Genomic DNA, 15,203 nt, shown 5'->3' with positions numbered 1-15,203 from the left:
CTTTTCTCTACAATAGAAATATGACATTATTTATCATAATTATTTGCCAATATAAGAACATTGTTTACTATTCCTCTGTAAGCAGTCTCTCCAAGTGGGCAAAGAGATCTTTCTAGTCTAATCTGGTTTATGACGATTGAACACCTACATAGAATAAGTGTTATTTAGCACATTTAAATAATGCTTGCAAAGTACTCTGAAAATGTAAATAACCCTCTTCACTACTTTTTGAGCAGATAAATACTGTGTAGTTTGTTTAGAACTGAGCAAATAACACAATTCAAATTCACCTACAGTGCTGTAAACCTGGAAAGATCTCAAAGGAATTACTCTGCTATATAAATGACAGGTATTTAGAGCATGACTCAGTTCCACAGGGTTTTTCATTTTTGGAATTGTGATTACTTCTGTGTTAGACCCAGGTCACTTAACTGCAGTGAAGAGGACTCACTCTTAAATTATTAGGCTGGCCTAACTAAAACATCAGTGTTAAGCCACAACTTACCCAAAAACAAACTCTTCCTTTGGCTTAGTCTTTTTCAGTTTTTTGTTCCCATTTGTCCCACTTGGGGAAAAGGCCCAGATTTCTTCATTCCAGCATCCTTCATGATCTGAGGAGTTACCTTTTCCTGAGCTTCTTTTTCCTGTGATGAAGGCAGATAATTGTTTCTCATCTTTAGAAAAATGTTCCAAAACAAGTAAACGCAAAAGAAAATTGTGTGCCCTGGCAGTATGGCAACTTATGAAGCCTGACCTTCTTTAAGGCAGTTACAAAACACTTTTCATTTTAAACTGGGCAATGATGATATTGACAACTATTCTGCGTCCCCTCTCCTGTCTTTTCCTGGACTATCTCAAAAGTTGGGCTCTCTTAAGGTATCAAAAAGAAAGAGCTAAAGAGACATACAGTAATAAGCTTCCCTAAATTACAAACATCTTTTTTCTTTTCTGACTGTTCTAATTACACATACAAATCTACCAGTTGGAAAAATACACTTCCAGACATTTCACTGAAAGCTTCCAGCTATTATCTCAAATTTGTCCTTCCACAAGATAAAGGGTTCTCACTTACTGCCTACAGCAAAACTAACAACCAAAGCAAAACCAGAATACATTTGCTTCTTGCAGGATTGAGAACTACACTCACAACCACAAGAGTTGTTTATATAGAAACAACGTAATTGTTCGGGGTTACATACATCACAAATCCTGCACACATCTACCAGCAGGCTGACAAACTGAACAAGAAAGCCTTCAGCCAAGAAGTTAAAACTCAGATCACAAAAGATGAAAATAGAGCAGTTAGGAATTTGTGAGGTAAGCAGGAACACAGATTGCAAGACTTCAAAAGACCTCCCTGGAACAGGGAGCCCAGCCACTCCACCTGTCCCTAGCATCTCAGGTGGCCAGACACAATATTTCCACTGCACACAGCTCAAATTCCAGCTTAAACATGGATTTTTGCTTTTTCTCCCACTCCAGGCAGGCTTTTGCAGTTCACGCTATAAACAAAACACTCAAAGCCACCCACCTCTGTCCACATTAGCACGCAGAGATGTGAGCATGCCCTCTGACACCAGAGTTTTATAAAGAGCACCTTTGCAAGATCTCTCCGATTTCCTGGAGCCACAGGTTTCTATCTTTTTAACACAGTCACTGTCCTCAGTTTTGATTTGTTCTGGTAAGCTTTGGGGTACCACCTCCTCTGCTGGGGTCAGTGGTTCCACTTTAATGTTATCAGAAGCCTCACAGGGTACTTCCTTGCCGGCTTCAATACTAAGGAAATCGGGAGGCTTGGATTCTTTGGTGGTCTCCATTGGTTTCTCCTTTGATGTTTTCTTTTCTTTTGATTTCACTTTTTTCTTTGGTGATTTTGTATCCAACATGCTTCCCTTCACATTTGAGACAGGGCGTTTTTTTTTGCGGGGAGTATCCGCGAGTCTCTCAGCACCCCAGTCCCCCTTGGCCACGGCTTCAATTGTGTACATTACACTTTCAATGTCCGACTCGGAGGACTGCCTCTTTTTACAAGATTTTTTGGGGGTGGATTTTTCATTTGTGTGCCGGTCCAACTTATTTTTTTTCTTTTTCTTCTTTATCTTTTCTGGCTTTAGCCCAAGGATAGTCATGTCACTCATGAAAAGCTCTGGAGAACGGCACATATGATCCTTTGTGTTATCCTTTCTCTCAAAAGGACTGTTTTCCATTGCAAGACTAGTAAAATCTCTGCATTTTGCAGTTTCTGATTCCTCAGCTTTTGTTTCGTCTGGGTTTTGCATTTTCTCTATCTCTGATTGTTCTACTTTTCTGTTACTGGAATCTTTTACTGTTGTTTTCTCCAGTTCTACTTCCATGTCCTCTGAAATTTCCCCTTCCTCATCTTCCAGTGCTTCCACTTTTGTTTTCCCAGGTTCTTTCACTTTTACTCCTTCTGAAGCAAGGCACATCTAAAATAAGTTTAAAAACAGTCCCATGAAACAAACATCAACTGTTAACATTACTTATACTAACAGGAGCATTTAACAGGGAATCTCTCTGGCATTTTAGTTTAGGAAAGCAAACTGTGCTACAGGACAGTACTGAAAAACAGGCAGAAGACATGCTGAAACTGATGCAATGGGATGAGGGCTAAGTGCTAGAATAAGGCTGGTAGGTTCATTGCTCTAATAGAAAAAGACTCCAACTGATCTCAGTAGTGTTTCCTTTAAGGCTCTATATCATCTGGAAACCCACTGCTAGATAGATTTTCAGCATATCTGAAATGCAACAGAACAGAGTTATCTCTGACTACTGCCACAGACAATCTACTTGGAATCTCACATCCATTTCCCCTTCAACTTTCAAATGTCCCTAATACAATTCCTTTCTCCATTTTCCAAATGGCCTTGAAGGAGGGAGGGAAAAGTGTTTACTGCATCTCCCTAACTGAGGTTATTTTCTTCTATTTGAATGTAAGAAATAATTTGGAAGGTAGTAAAAAAGCCTTCCAAATCTTCTCATGTCACAGACTAATTTTGCAAAGAACTGCAAAGCAGCAGTGGTTGCCATGGTTATCTCCTCCTGGAGATAACACTAATGGAAACCAAAATCCTTATACTATCTGAGAAACATCGATATTCAGAAAAAGAGCTGTCAGAAGGTCCTCAAACTGCCATGTTCCTGCAGCACTGACTTAAGAGATCCTCTCCGTTTTGGATCACCTGTAAGCTATGCGGACACATCTACAGAAGGCTGTCCTTCACGGCACCAAACAACAGCCCTCGGGAAGACATGCTTTGTTCTTAATGTCCTCTCCCAAAGCCCCCAAGCTGAATTCCCAACGCAGTTTTGTTTTTAGAACAAATCACCAGTCACCTGGAGCAAAACCAGATGGAAGACGCTTGCTTTGAACCAGACATCAGAAGGTTCCCACAGCTCAGCCCACAGGCCATGTGGTCAGTATGGATGTACCTCCCCGAGACACATGGGTTCTCTTTAGGTCCATTTTAGATTTCTCAAATTGGCAAGACTTTTTTTCCTTGCTAATTAAAAAAGTCTCTCATACCAATTTATGTAAGAACATAACACCAACGATTGGGATGTTTTTGTAGCAGGTTTCCAAAATTCTTGCTGCACAAGGTAGAAATTACTGATGTGGTTCAGGACAAGCTGGGCTGAGCACTGAAAAGCACCAGAGCTTGGGCAACACACAGTATCTATTGGGAAGCAGGTTAGACTAGGCAAAGAAGAATTCCCCAACTCTGCTAATGTGGGTTCTTGATACGAAGGTACTTCTGTGACCTTTTTACTACATTGCAATGTTAAGCACAGCCTGTGATTTTCAAAAGCTAAAGCTCCATCTTTAAAATGGAGCTCGCTGGACTAAGAATATTTTGTCAATTCAACATATATTCCATAGACAATCGATTTTTTCCTTTTATACATTTGCTTCTTCTGCAGTAGCCAGTAGTACAGAGCTACAGATGTGGCTACAAAAAAAGTGACTTCTGTCTTGTCAGCAAATAAACTTGTAATTAAACAACCTTCAAGACTTGGAAAGCTTAAAAAAGTGTTTAGAAAAAAAAGGCAAAATTTCAATAAAGTGCCATTGGTTTTAACTGCTCCCAGAAGGAAGATCTGCTGAGAGTACCATAGCAGAACTTCTATGTAAGTTATTGACCTGTTCGTTCACCTGAAAAATAAAATGGTCATGAAAAGCAAAAGTAAATGAAAACATCTCATGACCATTAACATGAATTTGTAATGGCAATGCCTGAATTTTATGACACAGTCATCCAATCCTCTCTCTTAACTATTTGCGTCCCTCAGCTAAGCCCTAAGACCTCAAAGCCTAAACTAAGAAACTGAAACAAGTTCAGTTGCAGCCAAGTCCCTTTGCCACCAGGAACTGGTGGTACTTTTCAGCTGCACCAGACTCTTAGAAACCTCTAAGTTGATGACTAATCTGGGGAAATCTTAACTTGTGGCATCCGAGCCATGATAATTTATGGTTCTATAAGCAGCAGTGCAATTATAACCGTATCACTGTTCTGCCTTGCAGACTTTGGCAATCAATAGCTTCAGCTTCTCCACCCCACTGCACCTGGGGCAATTAGTCACCAGTGTTTCAGTATTACCTCTGCCAGCTGAAATAATGCTGATGTTCCACACTGTTTTGTTAAATCAGAAGGTCCTGAATGGGATGTACTTGAAGAAATCTATGGGGAGAAAAATCAACACAAATAAAATCAACACAAAATTCTTTGATCGCTACCAATTATTTTATGTTTATGACGCAGCTTTTCAACGGATTCCCAAAATTCCTTCATAAGATTATATACTAAAAAAGAGGTGTAGACCTCTGCATGCTGGTATGAATAAAAGCCCACTCCAACACTGCTCTGGTGGATAACGCCACTGTACACTAAATGATACTTGCACATTTGGGGTTTTTCTTGTCAGGACTCCCTTTCAGGAATAGGATGAACTGAAACACATGCTCTCTCACATAGGAACAGACTCCAGCAGTTAAGCAACAATCTACACCAGCATGCAACCCAGCTGGTGGTGTTTTTAAAGGCTAAGCAGTGCAATGGATTCCAAAATTTTTAATTATTTCATTATCACAGGTTAAGGAGGCTATTTCTTTCAGGTTATGATATTGCCTTTTGGTGTCCTATAGGACTAATATAAAAGAGATGCTCTGAACCCAAAGCTAACTAGAAGCCTTCAAGCCTTTGGTAATCTTTAGTATTCCTCAGTAAAAAAGGAGACTGTCATGCAAACGTGTAGCTGATTATCCTCCAGAATCTTCTTCCTGTATCAGGCCATGATCCTCTTCAGTATTTTAGAGTATTTTGTACCAGTTTTGAGCAAGGGGCAAAGAAATTATCTTTTTCTAAACAACTTTAAAGTATCAGTATCAGGATTGGCCACTAGTATGAAGAAAATGTTACAGTTTTAAGGACATATCCCATCATCTCAGACCAGGCTTATGGGTTTCTTATACCTCCTTTTTTAGGCTGCATATGAAAGTGAAGTTATAAGGGACTGGGAAACCAAAGTATTTACACCCTTTTGTCTCTCCCTGTCCCCACAAACTCAGTTTTCATTGCTCTCCATCAAAATGGGCCTACAAAGTCAATTGCAGAATTCAGCCTGTCACTGCCATAAAGGAAATAAACAAAACCCAACAGTCTCTACATGTACTGGAAAGTGCAGCTCTTCACAGCGCTGCCCGAGCTCTGACCATCAGAGTTCAGGCCTTCACATACTGCTGACAACCAGGTGCTGTTAGTGCTGTGCAGTGGCATCTTTGCCTTGGGGAGGTGATGCTCCACTCCTGCACTGCCCCCCTTCACTCTTTGTGCCTCCACACTGAAGGCTAAACACAGCAAGGGACTCAGAAGAGCTGAACAGCAACAGCCTCCCAGGCTTCAGAATGCAGAGTGGCTCCAACCATTTCTAGAAACTTAGAAGTCCTCAGAAGTTTTAGAAAATAATTAAACCCCCTTCTGCATTTTATTTTAATCACCATCTGTGAAATACTGTGAAGTATCCAAAAGGAAGAGATAAGGGGGGGGGGGCGGGGGGGGAGAAAATAAAATTGTTTAATCTACATAGCCAAGAGATGAAGGAGGAGCAAAGCAGTGTGTTATGCTGAAGAAGACATGAAGAAGACAGGCTCCCACGCACCAGACTTGCCATGCCAGCAGCATGGATACAGTAGTCCCCTCCAGTGCACAGCATCTGCAGTTTGGAGTTACAGCAGCATAGCACAGCTGTCTACCAAATCCACTTGCAAACCTAAGACACTCTTGAAGTGATTATGAACAGGGTTTATTTGGGATGCTCCAAACCAGGGACTGAACTGCTATCTGAAAACTTAACTTGAAACTCTCACATATCATTTATTCAACTATGATCCAACATTAGAGATCTCCAAAACTGGGAAAAAATTAGAAAAAAATCAATAGCACTGATGTCCTACAAGAGCTAGAGACATGGAGGATGTGCCTAGCGTATCTGCTGTGTTTTTCCCTGTTTGAAACAGAGCCTTTAACGTCCATTTTGTGTATTAAATTAGGCTTGCAGAACACCATCTGAGCAATCACTGAGAGATCACAGAAACCTGTCCAACACACAACGTCATGCTGCCAGACTTAGCTTCACTTTTTCTGCCACCTGCAGTACAAACTGCGCACTCCTATGGACAAGCATCTGTCCTTCTACTACATTAGGACTTCACAAGCTTCATAGTCACATCACGACTTCTAAGGCTGACTTCTAAAAATCAGGCTGCACAGGGCAATAAGCCTTCTCCCAGAACAGCACTACATAGCCTGTTGCTGTCCTGTCAGAGGCCATGTTAGAAACTTCTGGTGTCCCTGAGTAAATACTAGCAGCCCTTCCGCTGCTCCAAACAGCCAAATACCCTTATGGATCGCTGATCACAGCTGGGTGTAATCACCCTTGCACAGGCACTGCTGGCAATAGAGCACATAGCCACAAACTCTACAACTGCCAGAGACTGCCTGTACAGTAAGGCAGATTTTCTTCCACTCATATAAATTCCTATAAAGCCACAGTCCTGCAAGACTATCCATAGAACAAGACATGAAATACTTTCATTTCAGTGCTTCCAACCTCTGCCTTTTTCCTGAGAGGGACTCATCTCACCAGCAAGAATATAGGGCTGGCTGCAACTAGACAGGATCCAGAGAACCATTTTCCTTACTGAAACAGGATGTGAATTTGAAATAAAAAACTGAAACACCACAACGAAAGCCAACAAAAAAAGTGTACAAGTAACGTGCTAGCATACTCCCTTATTTGTCTGAAATACAGCATGTATCTTCATCTTTCCATCATCACTAAGAAAAGCATCTGCACATCAAACCTCAGAGATTTTTGAGTGAATCATCCATATCAAAGAGAAGACCTCTACAAGATTATGTTTAAGACTCACAGAGAATTTCTAGGACTTTGAGGAAACCTGACCCAGCATTCTTGATTACTGCTGACAGCTGCCAATTTCAGAATTTAATACACTGCATCAACTTCCAACTCTTCATACAGATTCCTGATGACCTCAAAGTCTATTCTTCTTTTCCTATTCTCAGTCCCTGATTAAGCAATGCACCTTCCAATAATCGTAACTAAAGCTTTATTTTTTTAATCCTGGTATCCAGCTCCTCATTAAGAATACTGTTATCTCCTGTCTTTGCTGTTCTCCTGAGCATTGTTTTTATTACCATTATAAAGCTAACTTTCCTAAAAAGAAGTGTAACTTTCTGCGCCATCTCTAAGAAAATAAGCACATTCACAAGTGTCTAAAAGACTAGGTCCCTGGGACCACAGCCACTGCCTACTATTCTTGGTATGTCATTATTTAGTAATCTATGCTTCTGGAAACACCAAATTTGATACTAGAGCAAACCTTAAACAATTCATACTTTTTTTGTGGAAAAGTTATACACACCCTCCCCTTCTGACACTAGTGGGTATAACTTTACCTCTGCCAACTGGAAGAGTGCCGACTTCCCACAGTGCTTTACTGGCTCGGGGCTTGGCAACTGGGAAGTATTTGATGAGATCTAGGTTACAAATGAACAGAGGAGAAAATATTTCAATGGCACACAGGAAAGACAGAAAGGGAGGGGAAAAAAAGAATGGAAAATAAGAGATTAGTTAAATCAGTTAATTTTATCTCTTTCTGGCAAAAGGCCCTACTTCAGACAGGTAACCCCACCTAAGAAACACTTAACGGATATGTAGAAAACAGAAGAATACAAGCAAATACCACATTCCTTCCTTAGATTATGCTTATGGATACTCTATGTTTGTACTGTCCACAGCTAATATTCTGTCGTGCTGTATGTTTCACATCTGTTTTTTCTGTGGCCAAGTGAACAAATCATACCTGTTGCTTAAAAATATGCCCTATTAGTTGTTAAGGTTAAATAAAATTCTCCCAGAAGGTCTGGGCAGTATGTCCCATTATTTTGACATAGAAGAGGACCATCTGTCCTCACAGGCAGTTCTTGCTTCACTTTCTTTAGTTATGAAAAAGGAAATAAGATTTATGTCCAGAGATTAAATCTAGCCTTCCAAAGAGCTGTTGGTGTGCCAGCATCTCTGATAAGTAAATAACTACCATTACCACTTTAGGGAATTGCTTTTACAGCCAAATTTTTTCAGACCTGCTTTCCAGTGGAGCATTATGAATACAGAAATGCAAGAATTTTCTGATATGTGACCTTTTCTGGCACGGCATTGCATGGTAGTATTTGACTTAGAAGCCTTTAAAAGCCTTGGGACAAAATCATCAGTGTTTCTATGGTATCTCTCTCACCACAAAAATCACACTTAGGGCCATGATTACACAGGTAGTGACAGGACAAGGCCAATGGTTTTAAGGTGAAAGAGGGCAGGTTTATGGCCGATGTTACCAAAAATTCTTAACTCAGAGGTTGGTGAGGCACTGGAACAGGTGGCCCAGAGAGGCTGGTGTTCAGGGCCAGGCTGGATGGGGCTTTGAGAAACTTCATCAAGTAGAAGGCATCCCTGCATGCGTCAGGGGATTGGAACAAGATGAACTTTATGGTCCCTTCCAATTCAAACCATCCTATGGTTCTGTGATCTTCCAGATGCAAAAATTATCATGTTTGCCTTTCTCCTTGTAATTAATTCTCTCTTTTGAACTAGGTTATTTGAAGAATTTATCTTTCAATTACCTGTCAAAGATTTTATTATTACACTCCCCACCACATCCTCCTCCACCAAAATCTAGGACATCCATTTCGCTTAAAGCTATTTTAGTACAGCGAATAATACTCTCAAATGTGCGCTAACAGTAATTTTTAATATTAAACTGAAATATTTCAACATCCTAGTTTTGCTTTGAGACAGTTCAGTGAACCTGCCCAGGACCCCACTTGACTAAGTGATCTTGTACGCTGCACTTCAACTTTTTATCTTTCTATTTTAACGAATGCTCATCTTAATGATTTTTTTTGCCGTATAACATGAATGGCAGAAAAAGGATAGAACAACACCCACATACACTGAATTGTAACTTAAGACTATATAGGCATATCTTGCCTCTTAATGCAGAAAGTGAGGAAACAGTAAAGAAATTTTGACAAGACCATAGGTGTTCCTAACAAAATGTGAGATCTTTATAGTACTAAAAGAAAGAGAGGAAGCAGACACTGCATATCAGAAAAAAAACAAAAAAAACCCCAAAAAACCCAAAACCACCCCCCAACCTTTAAAGAGCTAAGAAAACAAAGAGCAAGTGACAGAAGAATGTAACTCATTCTGATGAAGTTACTGGCCAAACATCAGAAGGAAAAGAATGGCTGATCAATCAGCTCTCAGTGAGATTACAGATCCCATTCCCTGTCTTAAGGACATCTCCCAGACTTAAGAATAATCAAAATCTCCAGTACTACAACCACAAACCGCCCTTTACTTATGTAGAGATTTAACTGGAGGATCATTAGGATCAAGTTACTATCTTTTATTACAATACAGGTGGGACTTTAGCTATTATATTACATTTTAGTTTGCAAAAGAAGCTGGAACTACTTTTTCATCTTCCTCCTAGAACAGGCATTTCATTCCAACACAAACATTTAATAATTTCAGTATGTGGGCAAACAGCAAATACATTTTTCTTTACCTGGGAAGATTACAGCTTTACATATGGAAGCTGGAAGAGAAAACACTCGCTAGTTTTTACACTCCACATTTCAAGGTATTTTGACCAAAAGTTTTGGATTCAAACTTCCTGTTCTGCACAGAAATAAACAGAGAGCAAACCTTTTCAAAGTGAGTATGTGAGAATGCAGCATGGGCAAAATCATCCTGAGTCATGCTTTTGTATCTTAAATGAAAATAACATGCTGGACTGGCAAAAAAAAAAAAAAAAAATCCACCTGGTTCCATACTGCACATGACTGTTTGTTTTTCTTTTTCTTTTTTTTTTTAAATTAAATCACTTTGAGAAAAAATTTAGAAAAGCTGCTGAAAGCAAAGAGTTTGGTGGTTGTGGATTAATTTTATTTTTAAGATGGTTTAATTAGCAATTCTTTTGCTTCCATACCCCAGAAGGCTTTTCTTTAATAATGAATAAGAGTTTAGGAAAGTAAATCCAAAAGGCACTCATCTTTCAAGGAAGCAATCACCACCATCTGTTCACATTTGCCAAACACAGATGCAGTAAGACCAAGAGAGCAAGGAGTCCCATCTGCTCTGCTTCCCTCTCATGGCATGGAAGGGGACAGTGACCAGTCCCTGTGAGCAGACAGCCTGCAAACAGCCACTGCCCTAAGAACAGGGCCCACTGCTCAGAAATCACAGCCTTTCCACAAAGGTTCAAATGAGAAGGACAAAAATAGGGCCAACTACTTGCAAGATCAGAAGCATGAGAAAGCCAAAAGCATAACTTGACAACAATCCAAACTTCAAAAAGCTCTTATGAGCATGTCACATCATCTTTGAAGATCTCCAAGGCACCTGTGCACCCACAGAACCGAATGAAGTCTTGCTTCCAGGATTTTCATCATCTGTTGTGGCAAGTCACTGGGCAGCCCTCATTAGGCATATCCTGAACAGCTTTAATTGACAACTACAGCACTTGGGCTAGACAACCAGATGAAAGACTAACTGAGGCTGTAAAGACAAAAAGAATTCCATGCTACTCTACACTTAATGAGCTGTTTCTGAGTGACAGGGCACTTGTACTCCTGGGGTAAAGGTGTCTGTTTTAAATGACAAACCTACTCAATGGGATCGCTGTCTTCACAAAGAAGCACTTTTACTCACCCTGCTGCAAGGGCGGTGAAAGGCAACATATGAGGAACACCCAGCCAGAACCAAAACTGAGCTGGGATGGCTGCCAGAAGTCTCCAGGCACATCAGACCAGAGCACACTTCACATTTCTTCACAGGTCTACTTGGCTACTGGTTAAATAACTACTTTCTCTCCTTCTCTTTTTTCTTTTGTAGCACTGTACATTGCTGACAGCAGCCCACTGCAAATTGCTTGCCATAATTTAGTTCTCTAAATGCAGTAATGCGTTCATATAGACAAGATGCAGTAAGAACTGGCACAGTAAGGAATAGGACTTTTGCCAAATTTCACAAAGACAGCCTGTGCAAATGAAAGCCCTTATAGCTGAAAGAGCACAAGCAGCTTTAATAGCAGGGGAGAAAGCTTAAAGAGGTTCTGTAATATGCTCAATACTTTCCCCAGGAGCAACCTAAATTACATCATCAGGCTACAAGCTTAGAAAAAATGCCATTTCTCTACTGCTATAGATAAAAAATGATGTTCATCTGTCATCACTGTCATTAAGGTTTCACAGGAAGAATAACCATGGCTAACAAGGTGGGGTTTAAATTTTTTTTCTTTTTTTTCTCTTTACCAGATTTGTCTCCTATTTTCAGCCACAGAACAAAACCAACCCCTTCAGACTGCACACACATTTAAATATTTTTACAAGAAAAAGAGATTAACCCTGACTCTAAAACTGTCCTCAGTAAATCCTAATTAACTTTCTAAGCACCTCTTCTACCTAACATTTGACGATACATATGTGTACTCCAATAGGCCGAAGGAGCTCACTCAGCATAGTGGAATGCAACTCAACACACTATCACATCTGTATGACAATTTTCAGGTTTGGCATTTTGTTTGTTCAATTAGGAGAGGAAATGGTTTTAGGTTCTGTGAAATTCTGAGAGTATGGCTAAGCCAGGTTTTATGCGACAATTTAAGAATGTTGTACTAAATGCAATACATACTCTGTTCAACTCTGCAGATACCCAGAATGAGATTTCTGCAACTGAGTTAGCAGATTCACTTGCAGTATTATTCCAGTACTTTGCAATAAAATTAACAAGAAGTGCTCTCCAGTTTGTATCTTTTAACTTGGTTTAAAAGTCTAGCTTCAGCACATAGTTTCATCCTGCTTAGTTCTACTAATTTTCTCAAAAGAGCTTTGCAAATTGACTTCTAACTTTCAAAGCTGTGGTACATATGAAAACACCTTCATGATTAGAAATATTAACTGTATTGTATCTTTTACAGGAGTATTTGTAGCCAGGTATTTTCTGGCACCTGAATCAGTATATTTTCTTATCAGTATATTTTCTTATCAATTCCTGCTTAAAAAAGTTAATGCCATTGGCTTTTACTTGGCAGAGCACTAATTAGAGCTTGTTTCTTCTACTCTGCTGCCCCAATATTGATTTGTCTTCCTTGGCCCTCCTAAGAAAAACACCAAGGCCCATTCCAGCCAAGCTAAAACAACATAGTAGACAATCAGCTCAACATTTCACAGAAGGAAGTGTGTGACACACAGAATAACAATCAGGGTATTTTCTAATCTCTTTATGCTCCTCTGCAATAGCACCAGCTCCAATCCCAGCCTTCTCAGGCACACACAAAATGCAACTGTGGTTTCAATTATTCTGCAAGCAGTATCAGACTCCCCCAAACGGCAAGAAGAGTAAATGTGTGGAAAGTCAATTCACAGAGGCACATTCAACACATGGGAGAAGAAATTCCTAAAAGCAGCATTTCACAAATTCCAAATCTTCAATATGTGGAAGGTGGAAAGGCTTGACATGGTCGCCACTTAAGTGATGCTGTTAAATATCCTTGTGGCTGTTGTGATAAGCTTCCTTTGATCTGCAAGGATTCTCCAAATGATTCCTGCCTCTAGGGCAATCACCATTCTGCCCTGTTGCAGCCTCTTCCACAGGCAGGGCAGTGTCATTTCAGAATGTCTTTTAATTGCTGTTTTCCTAGATGCAAATTAAAAGGCCATTTGGATAGGAAGTCTGCAGTGATCCTTTGGGTATGGAAAACTACATAACGTTCACAAGCCCAGTATCTCTCAGCTGGTAGAGCTGGCCAACATCTCATCCAGTCACTGGTTATTCACCCCACGGTTTTCTTAACATAATACTGTCAGGAAGATATACATCTCCTGATGGGAATCTCTGATAAGAAAGGGCGCTCAGCCATTCACTGGCAACTCTTGCTTCTTCCTACCCTCCCCCACCACATTCAGCCATTGTACCTCAGCAAACTGAAACAATGCAGACTCCTCTGTTTGTTTTACTGCTCCCAGGACTCCAGGCTGTGAGGGGTTGGAAGAGATCTGTCAGGAAAACAATTATGCTTGTATTACCGAACTGTTCAGTTTCAGTATCACACTTCAACATGCTAAATTTATAATCTGTCATAAAAAGATTCCTGGTACTCCAGAGTATGCAAATGAGTCCCAACACACCCTTAGAACAAACAGTATCTGCTCTCCAGGAAACACATAAACAGGTGATCTGTGAAATAGTAATCTTGAATTACTTTTCAGAAGGAAAATCCTTCCTAGAGTCTACAAAATAAGCTTTTTTTGAAAGGCTTTTATTTGCCTGCTGATATATCCAAGAAGGGTTAGCAACAAATACTTAACACTGTATTGTATTTCACAGTTCAGTGGAAGACCAGAGACTGCAGAATGGTGGTGATGACAAGAGCACAAATCGCTACTTAGTACAGAAGGTAAGCGTGGACAGAAACACAATGTGTGCAGGTATTTTGAGATACCAGATCTATCCCACACACTAAGGTAACTGCATTTCATACTGTTTAACTTGTGTTAATTAGTTTTGTTGCAAATGACATTTCTCATTAATGTTAGACTTCACTATAAGTATCAATTATTTTGCCTCTGACACACATACCTACCGTGCACTGGGGTTAGGTGCACCCTCCCTACAGGATGTTTAGCATCCTTGAAAAATAAGACTAGCTAATTTGCATTTCTAATTAGTGATCATCAGTACGCTACTTCTAAACCACGTGTAGGTGAGCTTGGATCCTGGCACCCACTAAAATTTTTCTTCAGTGGTAAGGAAAAGCCCGAGGTCAGAAACCCTTAGCAAGGGCATATCTGGCAGCACACAATTCCTGCCTACTACCACATGCATCTGGCACTTCCCTCCTTTGGCACTGTAAAATGAACTGAAACAATTAGGTGAGCTGGTATTTGTCTTACTCTTTAAAAGATTCAGCACTGAAATTCAATACAAGACTTTGCTCTACTGACAGGATAAGCACACAGAAGCACCTCAGAAATATGGGAAGATGGATGTTGAATCATTACCACAGAAGTGTCATAAGTGATACTGGAATTAACCAATTCTAAGAAGCATCTAAATATTGCTTTTCACTGCTGGCACACCAGGCATTTCCTTCCTCTTGCTAACAAAAAAAGCCAGCAGGCTGTTTAAGAGCCTAATTACAGGTCATCTACTTCACTCTGGCCATTATCTTTAATCAGAAATAAAGGATCAGTGCTCCAATTTACTTCTAATACATTTGAAAGACTCAGATCTTAAGCTGGAATTCAAGGGCTTGTGCACTGATGTTAAAATATCCAACTGAAAAAGAAGTCTCTTTTTCTTGTGTGCTAGGATTGCAATGTATCTGCTCCCAAAGCGATGATCTTTTAGGGAGGAGTATGAAAGTGCACAAGGCAATGGGTAATAAAGACACACAAATCAGATTCACAGCTGGTGTGAATAAAAAGCCCTATGACAAAATTTCTTTCCATATACACTTACTTAAAAATTAATAAGTGCCTTGTAAAATCAGTATTTATACAACTAAATATTTCTGTGTAATGCATTATGACTATTTCAAGTGT

At 39.9% G+C, this 15,203-nt stretch overlaps 1 protein-coding gene across 12 annotated transcripts in view; it reads right to left on the bottom strand.

Moving 5' to 3' along the window:
• The window catches only part of BBX (BBX high mobility group box domain containing), a 140,348-nt gene that overhangs the window by 29,290 nt on the left and 95,855 nt on the right, over window positions 1–15,203 (bottom strand). For 11 of the 12 annotated variants that reach the window (XM_059837209.1, XM_059837173.1, XM_059837182.1 and 8 more), the window contains 5 exons: window positions 13,575–13,655; window positions 7,995–8,075; window positions 4,617–4,697; window positions 1,532–2,447; window positions 506–644 (listed from right to left, as the gene is read on the bottom strand). In XM_059837209.1, coding sequence (XP_059693192.1) covers window positions 506–644; window positions 1,532–2,447; window positions 4,617–4,697; window positions 7,995–8,075; window positions 13,575–13,655 — 1,298 coding nt within the window. The remainder of the gene's footprint in view (window positions 1–505; window positions 645–1,531; window positions 2,448–4,616; window positions 4,698–7,994; window positions 8,076–13,574; window positions 13,656–15,203) is intronic. The other variant, XM_059837135.1, reaches the window with a different exon arrangement.

Source organism: Haemorhous mexicanus, chromosome 2 (assembly GCF_027477595.1).
Source record: "Haemorhous mexicanus isolate bHaeMex1 chromosome 2, bHaeMex1.pri, whole genome shotgun sequence".
In the NCBI taxonomy this organism is placed as follows: Eukaryota; Metazoa; Chordata; class Aves; order Passeriformes; family Fringillidae; genus Haemorhous; species Haemorhous mexicanus.
The sequence above is the reverse complement of the archived record's forward strand: the minus strand, read 5'-3'. Positions and strand labels throughout refer to the sequence as shown.